Consider the following 22,832-nt stretch of genomic DNA (forward strand, 5'->3'; position numbering starts at 1 on the left):
AATAATAACAAAAAAAAAGTGATAATTTAGGTGATGCAAGTATGTTTTAAAGAAACAAAAAAAAAAAACAAATGACATGGATTACATTTCTGACCAAGTTTAATAAGTTAGTTCTATTTTAATTAGATGATAAAAAATAGATAATAATATAAAAAAATAAATAAAAGGTTCAAAATACATAAAACAGTTTTATGGCTTTTTTTTTTATAAAAAAAAACACCTTTCCTAGCAGTACTAAAACAAATAGTTTCCACTTAGCAAATTCCATTCGTTTTTTTTTTTAAATCAATTTATACTATGATTATATTAATCATAAACTACTTGTTTACACTTTAGAATATTTAGTGTTTGAAAATCACTTAACCTTCTCAAAAGCACGACCTCGACCTAAAGCTTCATACAATCAAACTTTATAGAAATGCAAAAGGATTATGTGTTTTTATTCAAAGGGAAACTCAAGGGATTTTATAAACAACACTTGAATCTAATTTTCATTTAAAAAAATATTATTGTATACACCGCTGTGAAAACAAACTTATGTTTAGTTGTATAATTCTTCAATATTAGCGAAATTACATTGTAAAAAAAGAATATATTTCCTTGCAGCACATCCTATTATCCAATTCAATTATATTAATTATTAGGATTTTGTATCGTAAGATTATCGGTTTTTATGTTAAGATGTGAGGGAGAGAGATGATGGAGAAGTTTAGAAATAGTGAATTAACACATTAATAAAAAGTTTTACTGAAATAATATATATTTTTAATATCATGATTTAAAATCACAATATCAATTTAATTGATATTGTAATTTTAAATTGGGATATCAATTAAATTCTAGTAGTCATCTCAAGAGAATTCTAGCAACAAATTTTCTTGTATTTAAATCTAACAAAAAAAATAATTCTAATGAGATTTATTATTTATTATGTTAATCTGATATTTAATTTAGTTAATGATTTTGAAGAAAAAAACATCCAAGAATGCTTGGAGACTAGAATGAGTTTGATTTTTGAGTGTTTAAAGGTTCTCAGTTCTTATTTTTTTAAACAAAATCACAAAAAAACAAATGTTCTATGAGTTTGTTTTAAAAAATAAGAACTGTTTAAAAAAATAAAAATTAAGAGCATAAGTTTGAAAAGAAAAAAGGTTGTTGAGTTTTTATATGTTTTTCAGGTGTTTCATATTTTTAAAATACAACAAGAAAAAAAATATGTTATTTAATTAAAAAAAATTAATAGTATTATTTTGTAAAAACTTTTAAATTACTGAGTAAAAAAAATCCAGAAACATTGGAGAAAAGTGGAAGAAAAATATTGCAAATAGCTTAAAAGAATTCTTTCTTAATTCCTTCTATCGAGGTCTCCCTTCCTTCCGAAATATAATTTGTCCTTCATGTAAGAAAATGAACCACGCCGTGACTGTAGCCTTCACCCGCTCTCGTTCCATCATTTCAATATTTCAAAATTTCCCAACGGTCGAATTACCTGCCCCATATTTCCATAAAAACCATACCATTTTATTAACATTTCAACCCTCCCATCAAAAGATCTCAACCGTCAAAATTTGTGGGCTCCACATAGTCCACTAACTCGTAAATCAATCCGACGTCCTTAACTCACTCAAGCAGAGATCTAAGACACTTGTAACGTCACGTGTAATAGCAGTCTCCACAATGGGATTTTTGTTAAAAAAAAAAACAGGAGAGAAGCGGAGGAGCCAAGAGAACAAACAAAACCCATTAGATTAGAATGGAAAATTTGGGTTCTTTACAACAATTCAATCAAGAAACACGAACAGTGTGATTTTTTGTTGTTGAAGGGTTCTTCTTCATCACTTACGAAAGAAACCATAAAATGGATCCTATTAATAAGGCTAGAGATCACTGGGCATTTCTGGTAACTCTCGTACTTCCTTTTTTTTTTAAAAAAAAAAAAGGATTCTAATGGGGTTTGTGGTTTTTTCTGTATCTTTGAATGGGTACCTGATTTTTGTTGCATTGTGAAATGTTTTTTTCTTTTCGCTTGTTTTTGTCACATGTTTTATCAGGGTCATGTGTGTAGTTTAGGAGGGGTTATCTAACAGGTTTTGATTGAAATTTCGAGGTTCTTTATCTTGAATTTGGTGTCTTGGTAGTATCTCTGATAGGTATTTAACATGTTTCGGGCAGGAGATGTTTTATTTCTAGTATATTTTTAATCTTGGGGTCCTATTTTGATTATTGATTGGATTTTTTCAAAAATTTTTAGATTTGTTGTGGCATTATGTCATGATATACAATGTTGATTTTGGACTTAGTTAATATTCCTGAAATGATTTGAGCATATTAGATGTCTTATTTCCAAAACTTTAGGCTCAGTTGATATCATTTTTTTTTTCAATCACATTGCCTTTTGTTTGCTAATGGTGGCCTTTATATTTTATCTGGATTTTCACGCATTCATTTATTACACGTTGTTGATTACGCTCTGGTTGTTGATGTACAGGAAGAAATTGAAGCACCAATTTGGGTGGATTTTTTGGTAGAAGCAAAGTCTAACTACCAAGATGTGTTAGTTCATCACTTCCTCTTTATGTTATGAACTGCTACTAGAATTCCATGGTAAGCGAAATTCTGCATTTGTGATACTGATACGTTTCTTTTCCACATTGCAGAGATGATGAGTGGTTTAGAACTAGCCATCCGTAAGCATCTTTATCCTCCTTGGTTATATTTCTATTTTCCATATTTAGCGGTGGAATTTTTGTTGGTGAAAATCTAAAATAGTGAAATTTATTAACAACTAAATCAATACAGGTTCCACCAATGTTCTTCTGGCCAGTTAAAAGCTGCGTTTGCTTATTCTGGTGAGAAGAGTACATCTTCAGATTTTGAGTGTAAGGGATCATTTTCCCCGAATATTCCATCCTCTGTCTCAAGATCAAGGGGCAAACATTATGCAAGCAAGAAATGGGGAGGAGGTGGTCACGATATTTCAATGAATAAGCAGCATCCAGTTAAGGTGTTAAGTAAGTCTTCGAGGGTGAATTCAGAACCCAATGACAAAATAAAACCCAAACTAAGCTTAGTAAATTCTAAAGGAACTTCTAGGTCAAAAGCAAGTGTGGTTTCTGGGAAGAGCTTCACTCGAAATGCTAAGGAAACTGATTTAGAAGCCAAATCTGGTCAAGGTGGTACAGAAAGTAGTTTGAATTCTCTGGTGGTTAAGGCAGCTGAAAGCAATACAAGTACTGTTACATCTGAGAGAGATCATCAAGCAAAGCAAAGGAACCTAGAAGTATCAAGTCGAGGATTTGATCACGCAAGTGGGCTTTTGTCAGCTGTCAGGAATGGTCTCAGGAAAAGCTTTGTTACAAGAAAAGCATCAAGGGTGGAGATTAATGATGAGAATAAGCAATTAAGAGATCGCAAATCTTCATCCAGCAAATCTAGTTGGGGATCATCGTCAAACCCTGGTTACGATGCTAAGAGCTCAACACTTGCGTTCAAAGAACAAACTCCAGATAGCAGAAATGTGGCAAGGATGACTGAAGCAGCGAGGAAGAAAACAAAAGATTCTGACATGTCCAGGGCTTCTGATGTTCGAGTTAAGGAGAAGGTCTTTAATTCTAGAAAGGGAGGTATAAGTAATGTTGCAAAGTCAGCTTCCCTAGAAGCTCTGAAATCAAAGGTTAGAATCTGTACAAATTCAAGAGATATGTGTTATTAAATTTTTTTAAGCCCAGAAACTTTTGGCTCTTTGATAAATTACATGTAAAATAACTTATTGCATTCTATTTTAATGACAGTAATAGGTTGCCAAGATGAGTGACATTTATTATAGAATTTTTAATAAATGACTTATCATAAAGATGGGAACAAGTTGAAATTGTTAAACTTTGCAGGTCCAGAACCAGACCCTTCGTGTAAAAGCGTTGGCAGACCATAGAGGTAATGAACTACACCCATTACCTGGTACCGCAAAAGCTAAGGAGAAGGTGAGAGTCGGCGGGATCAACAAATTGGTTGGCCCTGGAAAAGAAAACGTGACAGGAAAAGCTTCCTTGAGCTTGAATTGCAGCAGCAGAGGGACTAAACTGAATGTGCCACAAAAGGGTGACAAAACAGTGTTGGTAGACCATAGAGGTAATGAACTGCACCCATTACCTGGTACTGCAAAAGCTAAGGAGAAGGTGAGAGTCGGCGGGATCAGCAAATTGGTTGGCCCTGGAAAAGAAAACGTGACAGGAAAAGCTTCCTTGAGCTTGAATTGCAGCAGCAGAGGGACTAAACTGGATGTGCCACGAAAGGGTGACAAAACAGTGTTGGTTAGACAAAAGGTACAAAATTGTCGATCATCAATTTTCTGTCCTCAACTTCGATTTTGTTCGCTTCTTTTTTCCTGAAAATTGCGTAGTCATCTATGGACATGTGAGTTTCTTTACCATTTCATAAGGATAAAATCATGCATGCGGAAATTGAATGAAACTTAACATTTCTTCTTCTTCTTCTTTATTTGAAAGTTAAATATTACACAGCTCATTAGAAGAAGTCTGAAATGGATAACTAAATTTTGGTAATGAGAAATTTAACAAGAGCCTACTGTTATAAAGCATCTTGATTTATTTGTACAAGCCTTTTTTACTTCTACCCTGTGGGAGCAGTGTAATGCGTTCTAGTGGAAGACATTTGTTTCTTTCTAAAGATGTCTTTGGATTACAAACACAAGTAGGGAAGAATATGAAATTCTGAATCGCTTGCTGGGTTTGGACTGATAAATGTGTAAGATGTGAAAGTTTTTCTTTATTGCTCCTGTCCTCGCCAATCCTCATGTTGCAAGCAAATTAAAATTGGGAATTTTAGCTTGCAAAGGCAGGAATGAGAATGAGCACCATTCTTTTATTCCTTTTCCTCCTCTAACCCCACTTGACCTTTCATAAGAACGCAATAGTACTTGAGGTTGGCAGCTCCATAAGTTGTTCGTGAACGTGGTAACAGTTGAAAATCAAAATTTACTCATTTGATAAAAAACTCCAATTGTTTGCTTTCGAGGTTGTTGACGGAATTTATTTCCTAGGGAGGATTTCTTTATTGGACTTGCATGCAGAGGTCTGATGTGTTGTTATGATGGAATATCGTTGGTGTGGTTTTGCTTTTAGTAACCTACAGTTCTTTTGTTCATGTGGTAAGTGCGTCTCTCAGTCTGAAGATGGGATTATCTTCAACAAAGAACCGATGCAACATCTCTCTTATGATGTTTCTGGTGGAATACAAATTGAGTGTCATTATTTCGCTCTCTTGTGAATTTATATGCCATAGCTTCACACAATCTGATTTTTCAACAAACTTTTGAGCAGGGAAAAACCAGCAGTCCAACCGAGGGGAGGCATTCAGCAAATTTGACTCAGAGGAGACACCTCCGATAAACAAAGCATTGCTGGACAGTACATATACTGTAAACGTAATTTCTCTATCAGAGAAACGTGAAATTTCATCCCAATTCTGTTGCTTCCATGTCAAACTTACCATATTCAGGGGCCTTTTTTTTTTGGCTGGCCATGCTTGGCTTTCTTTCGTACAGGTGCCATGGTTTTTTTCACTCAGGCCTTGCTATTTGAGCATATACGAAATAGCTGACACTCTTCCCACGTCCACCAAGTTGACTTTTATCAAATGGATTGTTTAGGGCCTTGTGCCCTTTTTAACCGGCTAAGCAGATGATAAATAAGCTGTCAAGCCATTCTGTTGGCGAGTCATATTTTATATGGCCACCGTCAGTTTTCAAGCAGCTTTCATTTTTTTTTTAATTCCAGCAGGCTGTCTTAACAGTAACCTTGCAATTAACTCTTGTATATTTATCTGGATTGTAACTTACTTGCGTAAGAGGAACAAGACCCCACTTGATTATGTAATGAAAAGATCTCAAAGCTGCTTCACATTAGTCATGTTCTTTACAAGCTCAAATTTGTACAAAACCACAGCAGGCATCCACTTATCTGGAAAAAGGCAAGCATACGGCAACTAGCACTCCAGTATGCATCAGCATCATTAGTTCTGTGGTTTGCCGGTATTAGAAAATACTGCCGGATTAGTTTTTTCTCTTCATTTCCATTACAGAGCACATGGGTCATCAGCAATTCTTCAAACAAGGATCCACACCAGAATGGGTCGGCGTGATCATAGCAAACCATCTGCTCCACCAGTATCTAGCATAGGAGTGCGAGACCTCAGCTGCTCTTACCTTCTTAAAGCACCATAATTCCTTGTTACCTACAAAAAAGGGGGTACTTATCAGGTTCAAGTAGAGCTAAAAAATGTTAATACCTTGAAGTTCAAGTATAAATTGCAAATTTGTACGGTAGTCATAAAATAACCCGTGGAGCAGAGATTTCTAAGCTTCGCCATCTGGCAAACTGTGAGATTGACCAATTATGTGGTATTAGTTAATATGCACAAATAAAATTCCCCTAAGAGAAAGAATCTGAAAGTCACCAACCCGAGGTTGAGACTTATTTAATCTCTTTGTCACGTCGTCATCGTCGTCGTCATCATCCTTGTTCATGAGCATCCTTTGAAGGGCAGAATTTTCAGATTTTCTTCCCCGCTTTGATGGTGTAGCACCTCTTCCTCTTCCCCTTGCAGCAGCTCTTTTGCGTCCTTTGCCTTTGCCTTGGATGCTCTCATCATCGTTCTGCACAACAGACCAAATCCAGTTACATGTATATTTGATTCAATCCATTTTTGGCACATGCATTAGAATCTATCACATTAACCGAGCAACAGGAGATTCATCTTGATATATGTGCCTGATTCTCAGTTAATCAAGAGCTTCAAAAGTCAAAAGTACTCAGATATAACAAAATTATCGAAATTGAACCTCAGAATTTAAGCTTTAGATTCGCTTTTAAAAAATCTACATTTTACTTCCGGAATATTAAGTTCGACCACACGTGAGACTCTTATTTATAGGAAAGAGGCAATGTCTTGCAACCTGGTCTCCAAGAAAATATTTTGTTCCATCCAATATTATGTTAACTTGGTTAGGTTGAAGCAAAATGAACTGAGGCTGTGTGCTAATATAGACAATCACCCACATGATAAGCTTAAACAAAACATGGCCCCACCTTGCAAAATCCATTAGTAAATTGAGGTACAGCAAAACAGGTACATGTGTGAGCATGTCAATGGCTTGTAACTAGTTTCCTGAAGATAAATTCAAGATTGCTGTAATTGATGGATGGTTCCTTCTGTTGCTAGCGGAATCCCTAGTTCTGTTTCTTTCAATTTATTCTGAGTGAAGGTATAAGATTATGGCACAATTTTTTTTTTACACCAATCAAGGTGATATCATGAAAACTTATATTTAAAAGAGTTAAGAAATGAAAAAACAAATAATAGCAGCTAGCTGGCCATACCGAGCTATCAGCAACCTCATTCATTCCAAGTTTTTTTGAATCTTCACTTGAAGCCGAATCAACATTTTCATCCTCAACAGCAATACTTCTAACTGCTGCTGTTGCAGAAACTGATGCAGACCTGCAACGCCAAAAATTTGAAGTATGGCCAATGATATGAAAAGTCAGCATGCCCTTTTTGACCAAAAGAACTGCCCAGAATTTAGTGAGGTACCCCCTCAAAGGCTTTGAACAAAAGTGAGCAAATGAAAATTAGGGTAGTAATGATACATGAGTATTGTTTAACAGAGATCCTTAAAACTGTTTAACGCACTTTTTCACAAATTTCGTACACAATGAAGATAAGGCAGCTTCTCTTTAACTCGTATTTTTCTGTGAGTGATCAGAGCCTCCAGATTTCCCTGGTTTTGCCATAGTTGGAATTTAAATAAAACTCTGGTTTGATAGATGATGCAGGCTATGATTTAATTTCCTTATTTCTTTTCTTGAGATTGTTGATGCTTAGTCCACTTAAAGCTGTCATTTAGATAAATCCCATCCCCTTCAAACATAATTGGCATGGTACTATAAATTCCTATAAATTCCATCCCTTTCTACATAATCAGACATAAAATAAGAGAAATCAGGAACAAAAGCATGAACCTCTGAGACTGGCGAAACCCTAGAGTTGCATCAAGAGTTGTCTGCTTTAAGTTACTTGAGCCTCTTCCCCTACCCCTTCCCCTTCCCCTTCCTCTTGCAGAAGTTTTGCCTTTACCAGTTTCTGACACATCATGTGATGACCTAGAACCTACTCTTGACCCTTTTCGGCCTCTAGTGGTGGATGTGGAGCCAGATATCTGTGCTGCATCTTCCTCATCACTAAATGAAACAGCACTTCCAACTCCAGCACTTGTACTTCTGAAATCCTGAGAGAGAGAGAGAGAGAGAGAGCAGAGGCTCAGACAATTTCTTTTAGCTGGTACAATGAGTTTTTAATAAGAGAAAATATTGGGAATTACTAATGTTATTGCAATGAACTTGGAAAAACCCATTTCGCTTACAAAAATGGAAAATAAGCATGAAGTACCTCCATGGACTGTGCACCGGATGTGAATTGTGCAGCATCAGTGGAGTGTACAGACCTTTCCTTGACGCGTTCCTGCAACAAATATTATAGTATCATCAAAAAAAATATTCCTGGCTTGGTATATAACTGATTTTACTAGGTAAAATAAAGGCTCAGCATGAGCTTTGAGGAGAGCTTCTGAATGAGTCATTTGGAGCTCATTGTTTGTTGGTTTAACCACCCCAAAAGCATAATGCTGAGGCACCAATAGTAAATAATGCACACATACATAAATGAAGAAAAAGATACCTACTGAATAGACACACTAACAGATGTGAAAATTAAAAGTTTCCACAACAAATAAGATCAAATTGAGCAACTGTCAAAGCCTCAAGGACTGAATAAGTGGCTGCTAACTGCTTCGAAAAATGCAACCACCTGTATATCATGCTTTGGAAAAAGAACTGAGTCCCAGGGATAATTGGACGTTAGTTAGCCTTCATGGCAATTAAAATTATGAATAATAAGAACATAAAATTCTTGCCTCCAAGCATTCTCCAACTTTAAGAATTAGATCTTCATCTTCAAACTTCATGGTATCTGAATCTTTTGCAATTTTGCTCTGTGGAAGCAAGTTAATAAATCAAAAGCATCAGCAAGAAATATAATGTCCCGACACAATGGTCCACACAAATAACTCAAAGGAGAACCACTAGTAGTCCACAAGAAATTATCCATATAGACTTTGACAGCATAAATGCAGTGATTCAGAAGTGATCCAGTAGATATTCCATGAATTACTTCAAATTGGGAATATAGTATGGCATACTTACACGTGTTTCTTGAAGATTATATTGCACGCAAGCATAGAATGCCATCTTATCATCTTTACTAACAAAATTGTGCAATGCAACATCCAAATCATTGACCGGAAGAATCTCCATTTTCTGCAAGAACAGAAATTATCACACAGAATCAAGACTCAAAATTGATTAAAGAAAAAAAATGCACCATGCGACTGATTCTAAGCTATTTCTAACTTGATTCCAGGATTTTATGTAGTTCAATTTAATAGAAGGTTGAAAAGAGAATTATATGTTGCATAGAGATCTCTCATCTATGGAACCCACTAAAGTCATCCTCTAGAACTGGAATATTAAAGCATTACAAGATATTTGGATCCTGTAGATGATATACAGGAACTCCATTCTATTATGATGTTTAATATTCAAACAAGAGTTACCAGGTGAAGTAATGAAGAAATAGAGGACATGATGAGCAAGTACCAGATTATTTTCAGCAACTAAAGCCTCTATGTTTTGTTGATTTAATTCTTCTGGGCGAAGGCGTTCAGTATCATCGAATTTAGCTGCAATTCAAGAAAAACAATATAGTGTTGCTTAAATACACAGCAATAAATTAACGCAATTACTACAATGAAACTGAACTTTTTATTTCTTAAAAAGGTGGGAAAGAAGTACAAGACAAATCCTTGATATTATTTTCAAAACATGTTGGTTCCATGGCATGAAATATGGACATTTTCCGATAAGAAATACTTAAAGAAAGAAATCATACAAAAATTTCAATAGCAACAAGAACTCCAACATGTTTCAATTTCAAAGTTCAACAACTACAGTACCAGAACCATACTAAGCAACCCAAGCTGCAAGGCCACAGGCAGTGCAAAGACCAACTTGAAGGTTCCTTGCAAGCATATAGTTTAAAGTACTTGATATGATAAACCATGGTTTGAGCTTCACTTCAAAGCGATGTTAGTTCCTTTAAGCAACTATACTGCTTTATTACACTAGAAGGTTGCAAAACTTATTTAAAAAAGAAAAAAGAAAAAAGAAAAGAAATGAAAAGAAAAAAGAAGAAGTTATGAATCAAGCCACAACATAAAGGCAATTGTTAAAAGATGAACTTCAGGTTGACCAAGTTCAACTGGAAAATACCTGAAGCTCAAACAACTCAGGCCCCATGTAATGCTGAACAGGGAAGAGATAAGAAAAGAGTGGGGAGAGAGAGAGGATGAAGGTGGAGATGGGGAAGAGGAATCAAGCAATATATATATAGAGAGAGAAAGGCACATATACCATTTTCTTTCTAAGATAAAAATATGAAAATCCCTAACAGGTCCTCCATCACCATGGTAGCACATATAACATTCATCCCTTGAAGAAAAATATTTGTGTTCTAAATTCCCTCCATAGATATGCATTGTTTAATCTTTTGAGTGTACAGGAATGTGTGGAGCTCATCACTTCATACTATGCATTTCAAATTTCCTGCTTAGGAATGTGTTGTTGAATGTTTTGTTTCAAGTGTTAGGGCAGAGTCATAAGAATTTAAATTTAGAATTGAAAAATTGCACATTATAGATGTAGTTCAAATTTTTTTTTTCAGTATTTGCAGCAGTAATGTGATACAATTGTTTTTTTTATTGGAAAAAATTGTAAAAGTATTATTATATTATAGAAGTGTATAAAAAAGAATTTTTCAATATTTATTTTCAATATTTCAAAAGATATTGAACAATCTTTTGACCAAGGTCCACACTTCATCCATTAGACCTCCCCAGATCTCATACATGCAGTACTCATTGGGATTCAAAATAAAACCATAACTAACAGGCATGCAATTACACATGTGCAGATCCACTTGCAATGAGGCTTAATTTTGCACACATATAGTAGAATATACAAATAATCAGACTATCAATACAAAGAAGGCAAACAACATCGATTTGAGGTTTCAAAATACCTTCATTCCGTCCCTTCTTAGAAGCCTTCGAGAAAATAAGTATGTCTTGAGGATTTGCAACCTGAAAAAAGTTCAAGAAATTAAGGATCAATGCTCGGATGTACTCAAAATAAAGTGAGCTTAACTCCCTGAATGAGAGGAGTATTGGGCAGAATACCTTTCCCACATACTTCTGTCCAAATCTTTGAGGATTTATTGTCATAAATCCAGAGTAATCTACCTGTCAAATTAACCAGATCAGTCAGCAGATCGATTAGAATTGTCCAAGAGTAAAGTATCCATTATTGACACCTTTTGTCATCCCTACTAGAAGGCTTAGGTGCCATTAGCCTCTGCTTATCTGAGACATGCAATCTATGTGAAGTTGCAAATTCCCTAATTTGATTGGTAAAAGAAGCACCAAATGCTTTTTAACCTCTTCAAAGCCAGAAGCATTGCAATATGAGTCAAAATAATTTGATTGTAAGGCCAGAATAAAGTTCTGAAAAGTTATTTGAGTTGAACAAGAAATTATGGCTTCGAATATGGCGGAATGTACCCTGTCCCTAATAATGATGAGTGTGATTTGTTGAAATATTAAGAACACTTTTTAAGTTTTTTGTTTAATATATGGTAATATGAAGACTCAAGAGCAGGGCCCCATAGATGATGATGAGAATGACATATAATAAATAGTATCATCTGTAAGTATAGGCAGATGTTACCTTAATCCGAACTAAGGGAAGCTTGAGCTCTGATCTGCTAACAGCCTTTTTGCTAGATTTCTCTATCAGATTTCTGACCTACAGAAGAAGTTATGATGATACAGTTAGCAAATGCACTGCACCAATGAAGTCTATGATAAAGTGGTAAGATGGCATTGGTAACCTAAAATATCCAAAATTGTCCTTGCCAATTGTAGGAAACAGGACTTACCACTGTGTCTAAATGTTCAAGAATTGAATTCTGATCATTGGGATCAATGTCAGATTCATCCTTTAATACAATCTGCATGATGAACCTAAGCAAGTTAGTAAAGTTCTTTCGCATATGAAGTAAGAAAGTCATTAGGTTACCTCTTTATATTCAAAAGGCCTCACAGAAGTCAAAGGTATCTTGGTTGGGCGATATTGATTTCCCTACAAGGCAAACACATCAAGAAAACACTGTAAAACAAAGGTACCACAACTATTAAAAGGATGTTTTCTCCAAGGTTTTCCTATAGGCTACCTTAATTTCTAGAAGCAGCACATGCTTCGGCTTTGACTCTCCATCAATCAGTGATGTTGCAACTGATGAACCTGGTTGCGTTATGTGAAAACCCATCCCTGGAACTTCCTTTTAAATCAAAACCCATCTTCAATTCAGTGAGATGCAGACAAAAAAGATAGTTGAAAAAAAAATGCTAGTGGCACCTGTGGATCAACAAGGCATTCATGTTCATGACCCCACACTATAAAGTCCAGGAACCTTGGTAGAAAATGTTCATTTATAGCATTTTTTGGGTTTGTTTTCACTCTGCAGACCACAGTAGAAGATTCAGAATAAAAAAAAAATTACAATACAAGATACAATTTTAATAATTCTAACAGACAATGTGAATGTCAAAATGTCCAGGTTAGGTAAAATTTCAAAGACAAACCTAGACATTTCCTTTTCAAGAAAAGCAGGCAAAAACAGACACTTTCACACACTCATACACACTAATACGGTTTCACTCACACACAACCTGTTCTGATGAAGTACCAGCATGTTGAACCAGTCTGACACTAGACAGCCTTCTTGGGCTTCAGGTCTCATCCACTGCACAGCATGTGGTGTCTGAGAAATTAAAGACAAACCAAACAGATAGGTGAGTGCCTCAAATCAGAAATTAAACAGCAGAAAAAGTTTCATACTAAATACCTGAAACATTCTATTAAGCCGTTCATCCCGAATGTTCCCAAGACCATAAAGAGCCACAGCTGTTGAACCCTGCAAATCAAATTAACTACAGGTCATTTCTAAAGTATTTAAAATACCCCACGCATCCTGCTAAATTTATCCACTAACATACCTTCCTGACAAGGATGGGGTAAAGTGTGATCTGACCCACTCCAGAACCCTCAAGTGCCATTTTTCCAAAATAGTTCACTAGATTGCATGCTGAAAGGATATCTACTGCAGATAAGTTGTCCTGCACCAATGACGAAAGTAAGGAGCACAAGATGTGTTGTGCTTAAGAGCAGTTGAAATATATGGTTGAATAAATGCATCAAATTTGTTTAAAGAAGTTTATTTCCATTGCCAGAACAGACAGCGAAAAATTGTCATCTTAAATTAGCATTGAATAAAAAAGCCAGCAGATCCTTGTGCGCCACTTAAAAGTGAACACAAGCAGAAATAGTTATCTGCACTCTAAATTTACTTAGGAAAACCATGTTACCATAAATTCATACCACTCCAGCAGGATCATCATGATTTCCATGAATACTGAACACTGGCAAGCCAACATTGAAGTGTGGATCTTCATAATTTACATGGCCAAATCTGATACAATACAATGAAGGTTGTTAAGCACTACCAAGTATATTTGAAGAGTTGCACCTTGATTTTTCTGCAAAGAATCAAGTGTGTTTGTGTCTCCATACATATAGCCTGAATAGTGTTTATATCATTGAACATATAAATGAAAAACAAAAAATGTTACAACATAAAAAAAAACACAAAATCATAATATGGATATCCTAAAAATACAGTCCGGCTTTACATTTACTCAACTTATTAGAATAATGAACTAAGTCATGGTGACAACATGGATAAGAATCCAGAGGTCAACTTATACATGAAGTCATTAGCTCTCTTTCAAAATGAATTGGAAGCAGAAAAACATTTTCCAGCCAAAGAAAAGAAATGAAATACCAGTGGATTAAATTCTTACACGTTTGCAAAATTTACAGTCTGGTCACTAACAACTTGGAACTGAACTGGTTGATCATTGAGGCAATGACGGCGAAGAATCTCAATGGCCTTAACTAATGTCGACCTTGAGGGCTTATTCTCATGAAACAGATCACCGCCAAGGAGTAAGAAGTCCACCTGTTACCAAATAGAAGTCACGCAGTAAACCTCGATACTATTAGCAAGAAGTTTGATGTATGATTGAATATGAGAATTACTGCCCCTCGGTCAAAAGAGAACATGCTTCTCTATGCCTTAGCCATTCACAAAGTAGATCATTGCTCAGAATTTAAGAAAATCAGCATACGGCTCTTCTGCTATATATACAAGATATAGCAACAACTTTCAAACCAGCAGGCACATTACAAAAGCAAATCAATAGAGCACACAAACAGAATTACCTTCTTCTGCTCAGCTATGGAGCATGTCTCTTCGAAAGCCTGGAAAGAATCATGCCGCCGTACCTCATCCTTCTCCATATACCCTAGATGACAATCCGTTGCAACAAGTATTCGAAGCGTACTTGCATCATCATCTCTGGGAAACCCATTTCAATATAATCACAAAAATAAAAATTCTAAAATAAATGTAAAAAATTCCCAGCTACCAAGACTTGCTAACAGTACAGTATAATGAGATTGGAAAAAATAATAATAAATCAAAAATTTTAGCCAATCTACGCCTCTTTGGTTTAAAATTTCATCTTTTTTTAAATGCGATTAATTTATTTTTCTCTCTAACTTGAAATCAGATATTAAATATTAAATTAAAAAATAAACAGAGAGAGAGAGAGAAATTCACCTTGACAAGTCTCCCATGGTCCTTCCTCTTCAAAAACCTAAAAACACAAAGAGCAAATAAAAACAACAGTAATGTAAATTTAAAATAAAAAAATACCTAAGATCCTAGATAGAAACTCAAAATCACTTAAATTTATCAAAAAAAAGTTCCACAAATCAGGACTTCTGAAGATATAATAGCAAGTAAATACAAACACGCTGTTTGGTTGCCGAGAAAAGAAAAACATTACAGAGAGACATTTTTTACCGTTTGATTTTGGGATTGAAAGGAGTAGAAAGGGTTTTGCGGTGGCGGGGAATTTCAAAGAAGAAAGGAAGACACTCAGAAATGGGCAGAAAACAGTCCCCCACTTTCCTCTCTCCCTTTCTTTTTTTATTTTTATTTTTATTTTTATTTTTACTGGGTTGCTATTTAGTTTAATTTTTAGATAATTATTTTTTCTTAAAAAAAAGATATTCAAACATTATGAACATAATTTTTAATAAAAAAAGTATTTAATTATAAATTTAAATTATGACATGTATTGAGTGAAATATTAATACGAAAACATGTATGAGTACTTTTAAAAAAAAATATTAATATAATAATATGTTATATTAACTCGAGTTATTCTATCAAATCTATAATCTGAATTATGAAGTCTTCATAATCCTTTAAAAAATAAATTAAAATTAATTCCTAATTAATCCAATATTAAATGATGAAATTGAAAAAAAATAACAAAAAAAACTACCCGAGTCAGCTTGGGTTAATTTATCAAACTCTTAATCTAAGTTATGAGATCATGATAAATTCATAAAAAATAAATTGAAAAAATTTTAAGGCTCAAATTCCAGACAACTTAATATTAAAAGATGAAATTAAAAAAAACCAATTAAAAAAAAAGAAGAAAACAAAACTAAGTCATTCCACGCTAACTTATTATACTTATCGCTACGATAACTTTATTAAAAACAAATTAAAAAAATTATGAAACTTCATTTCCAACAAATCTAATATTAAATATTGAAATTGAGAAAAAAATAAATTCATGAGAATGGGATAACTCTACAAAAAGCAAATTGAAGAAAATTACGCAGCTCAATTCTCAAATAACCTCATATTGAAAAATAAAATTAAAAAAAAAAGATTGGTTGTTGTAGGGTGAAATTGAAAAAAAAAATAGATTCAGTTAAAAAATAATAAATAAATTGAGTGAGTTAAGGTTAATCTGTCAAACGCACGACCCGATTATGATATCAGTATAGCTCCATGAAAAGAAAATTAAAAAAATATATATGAACAACAATTAAAAAATATTCAAGTTAAAAAGAAACCCAAAAAAATTGAACACACAACTCGGCCATGATATCGGGATAACTCTATTGAAAGAAAATTAAAAAAAATACAAACAATAATTAAAAAATATTCAAGTTAAAAAGAAACCTAAAAAAATTAAACATAGTCAACTTGTCAAACTCACGACCTGAGTAATGAAATTTATATAATTCCATAAAAATAAATTGAAAAAAATTATAAAATTCAATTTTCAACCAACTCAATATTGAAATATAAAATAAAAAAATCAATTAGAAAGAAAAAAAAATGACACAAGTCAACTCAGGTTTACTTGTTAAACTCGCAACCTACGTCATATGATCTAGATAAATTCATAAAACAAAAACCATGAAACTCCACTTCTAACATATCTAAGATTAAAAGTTGAAATCAAGAAGAAGAAAAATTTAAATTTATAAGATCATTATATGACTCAACATAAAGAAAAAAAATTATGAAGTATAATTTTCAAAACAATGTAATACTGGATAGTGGAATTAAAAAAAAAACTAAATAAAAAAGATTGGGTTGTTAAATAATTAAATTTAAAAAATAAAATATTATTCCAATAAATAATATTTTGCCGGTGTTATACCTTCTAATATTATATTAATATTATTTTATACCTGAATTCTTTTATATTGATAACGATACCCTGCAATTCATTTTTTGAAATAAATGGAATATTTGGGTTGTTTTGTCGCTTCAACTTTATTATATTTATAGTGCTTTTAATTATATGCTATGGATTTAGGGTATATTTGTTAATGTGGTTCAATTTGTTCTTCAAAGTATTTTTAAAATTTTTTTAAGTATTAAACTGATATTTTTAGGTGTTTTTTTTTATGATTTTGATGGACTAATATAAAAAAAAATCAAAAGACAATATTTTAATACATTTTCAATTAAAAAACTTTTAAAAACACCTTGTAATGCATTACTAAATACACACTTAGATAATAAGAAATGAAAAGCAAATTATTAACTAGGAGTTTTTGCTAATTAATCTATAGTTTATGCATAATTTTGAATTTTTCTAATATTATGGAGTCATATCTCAATAAATATCTCCTCATTTATAAAAATAGTGGCATTTTTATAGAAGGGGAGAGATGTTATAAACTTATAATTTGCATAATTTAAATAAAATCATCAGCTTCTTATTCATGATGCTAGGAATTCACTAAGTAGTTTGTAAGTTTTAGATATTCCTTCTCTATGTAAAAAGTGTTTTTTAAAGACAAATATTATCAAGAGATTAATTAATAATACTTTTTTAAAATTACGTGTGAGTCTTGTAAATAAAGGAATGCGAAGAAAAATGTTTAAATATGGGATATTATGTTGCTATTAATTCGAGTCAAAGCTTATTTGTGAATCTTGAAAGCAAAAGAAAAGGAAGCAAAGTTGCATGAAATTGAAATAGCTGTAAAGGATAGTTGCATAAATATTGGATACTAATATTCTAGAAATCAACAAAGAAAAAACATGAAGCCAAAGAAACTTAAGGATTTCGAATTTAGGCAGAAACTGCTATTGGAAAGTATTTTTAAATTTATTTTATTTTATTTTAAATTAATATGTTTTTGATGTTTTCAGATTATTTTGATGTGCTGATGTCAAAAATAATTTTTTTTCATTATTTTAATGTGTTTTGAAATAAAAAATATTTTTTTAAAAAATCATTATCACACTTTCAAACACTTAAACTTGGCGTTAAATGAAAGAGAAAACCCAAAAATCCTATGAAATCCCTATCCCACGTGAATCTGATTATATAAGATTGTTTTTGCTTATTGGAATGTTTTTGTTTTTTTAAAAAAACAAATTGGTAAAATAACCACTTAAAAAAAATTTAGAGAAATAATAATGCATGTGATGATTGAAAAACACAAAATTTCAAAAAATATTCAAATAAGCTAGCACAAAATATAATGAAGAGAGAAGAAATGAAAGAGAAAAAAAAACAAAGACACCATTACTCTAATTACAATACCATTAATATTATTGAAAAAATCCCAATTATATAAATCAAATAATACAAAGAAACTAATAAATAACGAATAAAATGAGTCATACTTGCAGTCAAAGATAAATAAGTTACCCCATCACATTTGACATGACAAACTTTTTTGGTGTCATTGAATTTGTTTTTTTTTAGATTTATTAAAAATATTGGTGGTGTTTTATTGGAGTTTTAGCAAGACTCTGCATATTTTTTCCCTCTCTTCTCTCTATTATCATAATTTATACAATTCATTGCATAATTTATTTAAAATATTGCATTTATGAATAAGAGCAAATTTGTCGTGATTTCATGATATTATTTTTCCAATTCCTTTTGAAACCATGTTCTTTTGCTACTTTTTAAAAAAATCATTATACAAAGCAAAAAAATAAAGTGTTTTTTTTTATTATAATTTTTGTGAAAGCAACTTTATAGCACCAAAAAGGAATTGAGAGGACAAGTAAGATAAAGATCTAAGATTCTCTTTTTTCATGCATAAAAGGAAATATCTTATTGCTCAAATAACCTTTTGATGTTTAAAATTCACTGTGCCCATCCAATTCGCATATCCCATTACTTGACATCTATGTAAATTATTATATATATCTGAATAATATAACTGTCTTTTTTTCTTTTTGAAGTAATTATAAATATTTTTAGAACAACCTGTCAACATGTTCGAACTACAAATGATATGTTCCTATATATATATATATATTGTCTTAAAAGTGTATTAATTTAATAATATTATAATAAATCCTTCTATAAATGAAGGAAACATATACTTAATTAAAACATTAAGTCAGAACCTTAATAACGAGATCCAAGTGCTATTATATTAAATCACTGAGAATAATCACAAGCACAATCAGCTGTATCAAAATCTTGATGTTATTTGAGGATCTTCATAGCAATAAAAAATCCAGAATGGCTTCTACAAAATTATAGAAAAATTGCAGCAGCAAGCGGGTAATTTAACAGAGAAGTAAAATATTACAATTTTATTGCCTCTACCCATGTCTGATTTTGGATTAATATTATGATTGCCTCTCAATTTGTATCTTTCTGAGACGTCTTCTTTCAATTCGTCTCGTACAAAACGAAAACGGATGACGTGGGAGAAGACTTCATTGCCGTTTTAGTCAAAGTTCGATGAAAAAACCCCTCAATTCATAATCTTTCTGAGACGTCTCGTTTTGTTCCACTTCGTCTTGTGGGACGTTCTTTGACCCCCATAGCCCTTCTTTTGCTTGTAGCACCAAGCTTCCAAGAAAGCCCACCATATATATATATATGGAGGAGAGCCTTGGCACCATCTCATAGCCAAATTCAGCTCCCTTCCCACCACCCCACCAACTGCAGAGACTGTATTAGCTCTATAGAGAGGGGAAAACAAGGAAATGGCTGACAGCAATAGCCCAAATCTTGCTTTTGAAAAAGAAAGGTTAGTATTTTCTTCTTCTTTTTTTCATTCAGTTTAATTTCCTTTTTCCGTTTATTGATCTTCACTAACTATAATTTTTCTTCTACTGTAATCTATTCCTGTTCAAGTCTCAATAACAAAACTAGCCTTCCGTTGTTTATGAAGCTCATTGTTCTCACCTAGTGTTGATCCATCTTGTCTTTGTTTCCTTTGCTCAGAGTGTAGGAAACGAAGTCAAAATTTCCTCTTTAAAAGTTACATTTTGGGCTAATGTCATTGACTTTGCCACTTTGTCAAAGCCTACCCCATAAACAAGGTTTTAGGGCTAAACAGAGGAAACACTATTAACTACACAAAGCTTCTAAAAGTAAATTATATCGAATATTTACTGGTAAAAAACCCAACTTTTACTGACCTCATGCACCGTAGAAAAATATAATGTTGAATATTAGCGTGTCTAAAACAATTTTATTTTGTTGTGATGACAGCATCATTATTGTGCAACATGGGATCTTTGCCCTTCTCCTCAAGACGTTAAGCAATTACATCCAAGTGAAGTACCAATCAATTCAAGCGTCTCCCATGGACACACACCATCTTATCATGTTCATTTTCCTCCTGGCTCTATTTATATATGCCACGGCATTGGTGGTTGAGGTTATGCTCCGAGCTTCTGAATCAATCTATCACACACATGTTGGCAACATCCGCCTCTTTGCTGGTGGCTTCGCTGCAATTTTGCTCCTGGCAATTCTTTATCCAATTATGGGCTGCATCATTTCCTTGATGTGGGCCTGTTTATTTGTGAAAATAGCATACGAATCATTCCAGGAGTTGTACAGCTTTTTATGCCAAACAGTTGCTGGGGTACTCCACATGTTGAGGAGGCTAATTGGAAGTGTGAGATGCCTTGAAGAAGAGGAACCAAACCAGCCGCCTGCGTAGGTCCTTTAAAAATCATGGGTTGTGTAGAAATATATGTTTTTGTAACACATGTCATTGTATTTTGGAGATATGCATGTATTTTACTTGATTAGTGGGCCAGTAAATAAGAGTTTTTACAGGAGATCGGTGTTAAAGAATCTTGTTCATGCTATCTGGAAATAGAAATATGAGAATTACTGCCCCACGGTCAAAAGAGAACATGCTTCTCAATGCCTTAGCCATCACAAAGTAGATCATTGTTCAGAATTTAAGAAAATCAGCAAACGTCTCTTCTGCTATCTATATATACAAGATATAGCAAGAACTTTCAAACCAGCAGGCACATCACAAAAGCAAATCAATGGCGCACGCAAACAAAATTACCTTCTTCTGCTCAGCTATGGAGCATGTCTCTTCGAAAGCCTGGAAAGAATCATGCCGCCGTATCTCATCCTTCTCCATAAACCCTAGATGACAATCCGTTGCAACAAGTATTCGAAGCGTATTTGCAACATCATCCCTGGGAAACCCATTTCAATATAATCACAAAAACAAAAATTCTAAAATAAATGTAAAAAATTCCCAGCTACCAAGACTTGCTAACGGTACAGTATAATGAGATTGGAAAAAAAAATCAACTTTTTAGCCTCTTTGGTTTCAAGTTTCATCTTTTTTTGAAATGCGATTAATTTATTTTTCTTTCTAACTTGAAATCAGAAATTAAAATAAAAAATAAACACAGAGAGAGAGAGAGAAATTCACCTTGACAAGTCTTCCTCTTCAAAAACCTAAAAACACAAAGAGCAAATAAAAACAACAGTAATGTAAATTTAAATATTGAAAAAGTACCTAGAATCCTAGATAGAAACTCAAAATCACTTAAATTTATCAAAAAAGAGTTCCACAAATCACGACTTCTGAGGATATAATAGCAAGTAAATACAAACACGAATGAAAGAGCTAAAAAGCAAGGAAGCACACGCTGTAACATTACAGAGAGACATTTTTTTACCGTTTGATTTTGGGATTGAAAGGAGTAGAAAGGGTTTTGCGGTGGCGGTGAATTTCAAAGAAGAAAGGAAGACACTCGGAAATGGGCAGAAAATAGTCCCCCACTTCTCTCTCTCTCTCTCTCTGGGTTGCTATTTAGTTTAATTTTAGATAATTATTTTTTCTAAAAACAAATATACAAACATTGTTAACATAATTTTTAATAAAAAAAATTATTTAATTACAAATTTAAAATATGATATGTAATAGATATCTTATTAAATATTGATAGGAAAACATGTATGAGAACTTTTCTTTTTAAATATTGATATAACAATATGTTAAATTGATTCGAATTAAACTATTAAATTCATAATTTAAATTATAAAATTGTGATAACCCTATAAAAAATAAATTATTAAAATAAATTTCTAATTAAATCAATATTAAAAGATCAAATTGAAAAACAAAATGACAAAAAAAACCACCTAAGTCAGTCCGGGTTAACTTGTCAAACCCTCAACCTAGGTTATTAGTTCATGATAAATTCATAGAAAGTAAATTGAAAAAAATTATGAAGTTCAATTTCCAACCAACCTATTATTAAAAGAAAAAAATCAAAGGAAACCAATTAGAAAAAAGAAGAAGAAAAAGTCAATTTAATTTAACTTGTTATATATACTTGTCATCTAGATCATGAGACCGAGATAACTTCATTAAACATAAATAAAAAATTATGAAGCTTCATTTTCAACAAATCTAATGTTAAAGGTTGAAATCGAGAAAAAAATAAATTCATGAGATCGAGATAACTCCACAAAAAAAAATTTGAAGAAAATTACGCAGCTCAATTCTTAATCAACTTAATATTAAAAGATAAAATTAAAAAAAGAGAGATTAAGTTGTTTTAGGGTGAAATTGAAAAAAAAATAGATTCAGTTAAAAAATAAATTGAGGCAATCAGAATTAATCTGCCAAACACACGACCCAATCATGATATCAGGATAACCTCATGGAAAGCAAATAAATAAAAATATGAACAACAATTAAAAAATATTCAAGTTTAAAAAGGAACCCAAAAAAATCGAACATAGTCAACCTAGGTCAAGTTGCCAAACTCGCGACCTGGGTAATGAGATCAGTATAATTCTATAGAAAAACAATTGAAAAAAATTATAAAACTTAGTTTCCAATAAATTTAATATTGAACGATAAAATAAAAAAAAATCAGTTAGAAGG

At 32.7% G+C, this 22,832-nt stretch overlaps 2 protein-coding genes across 8 annotated transcripts; one reads left to right on the top strand and one right to left on the bottom strand.

Annotated features, from left to right (window-relative positions):
• The first annotated feature begins 1,673 nt into the window (after positions 1 to 1,673).
• LOC18095654 (uncharacterized) lies at positions 1,674 to 5,923 on the top strand. 3 transcript variants are annotated; one of them, XM_024604454.2, is made up of 7 exons: positions 1,674 to 1,900; positions 2,489 to 2,553; positions 2,658 to 2,687; positions 2,800 to 3,673; positions 3,888 to 4,322; positions 5,340 to 5,443; positions 5,564 to 5,923. In XM_024604454.2, the coding sequence occupies exons 1-6, from the start codon at positions 1,859 to 1,861 to the stop codon at positions 5,406 to 5,408; spliced, it is 1,515 nt and encodes a 504-aa protein (XP_024460222.2). In that variant the 5' UTR covers positions 1,674 to 1,858; the 3' UTR covers positions 5,409 to 5,443; positions 5,564 to 5,923. The 3 variants fall into 3 exon arrangements, with proteins under 3 accessions (XP_024460222.2, XP_052310155.1, XP_024460216.2); XM_052454195.1 differs by having other exon boundaries at positions 3,888 to 3,980; positions 4,176 to 4,322; positions 5,340 to 5,923; XM_024604448.2 differs by having other exon boundaries at positions 5,340 to 5,923.
• Positions 5,858 to 21,729, bottom strand: LOC18095655 (double-strand break repair protein MRE11). Of its 5 annotated transcripts, none has more exons than XM_052454187.1 (24): positions 21,616 to 21,729; positions 14,932 to 14,968; positions 14,532 to 14,667; positions 14,111 to 14,268; positions 13,629 to 13,719; positions 13,247 to 13,366; positions 13,096 to 13,164; positions 12,920 to 13,011; positions 12,606 to 12,708; positions 12,421 to 12,528; positions 12,267 to 12,329; positions 12,127 to 12,198; positions 11,916 to 11,993; positions 11,369 to 11,431; positions 11,212 to 11,272; positions 9,732 to 9,814; positions 9,279 to 9,392; positions 8,990 to 9,067; positions 8,467 to 8,538; positions 8,040 to 8,305; positions 7,398 to 7,518; positions 6,479 to 6,673; positions 6,340 to 6,395; positions 6,107 to 6,252 (listed from the first exon to the last, which is right to left on the bottom strand). In XM_052454187.1, the coding sequence occupies exons 2-23, from the start codon at positions 14,946 to 14,948 to the stop codon at positions 6,345 to 6,347; spliced, it is 2,211 nt and encodes a 736-aa protein (XP_052310147.1). In that variant the 5' UTR covers positions 14,949 to 14,968; positions 21,616 to 21,729; the 3' UTR covers positions 6,107 to 6,252; positions 6,340 to 6,344. The 5 variants fall into 5 exon arrangements, with proteins under 5 accessions (XP_024460185.1, XP_052310147.1, XP_052310141.1 ...); XM_052454181.1 differs by lacking the exon at positions 21,616 to 21,729 and adding an exon at positions 15,178 to 15,311; XM_052454188.1 differs by lacking the exon at positions 21,616 to 21,729 and adding an exon at positions 15,128 to 15,267.
• Between the last annotated feature and the right edge of the window lie 1,103 nt (positions 21,730 to 22,832).

Source organism: Populus trichocarpa, chromosome 1 (genome assembly GCF_000002775.5).
Source record: "Populus trichocarpa isolate Nisqually-1 chromosome 1, P.trichocarpa_v4.1, whole genome shotgun sequence".
Taxonomy (NCBI): domain Eukaryota; kingdom Viridiplantae; phylum Streptophyta; class Magnoliopsida; order Malpighiales; family Salicaceae; genus Populus; species Populus trichocarpa.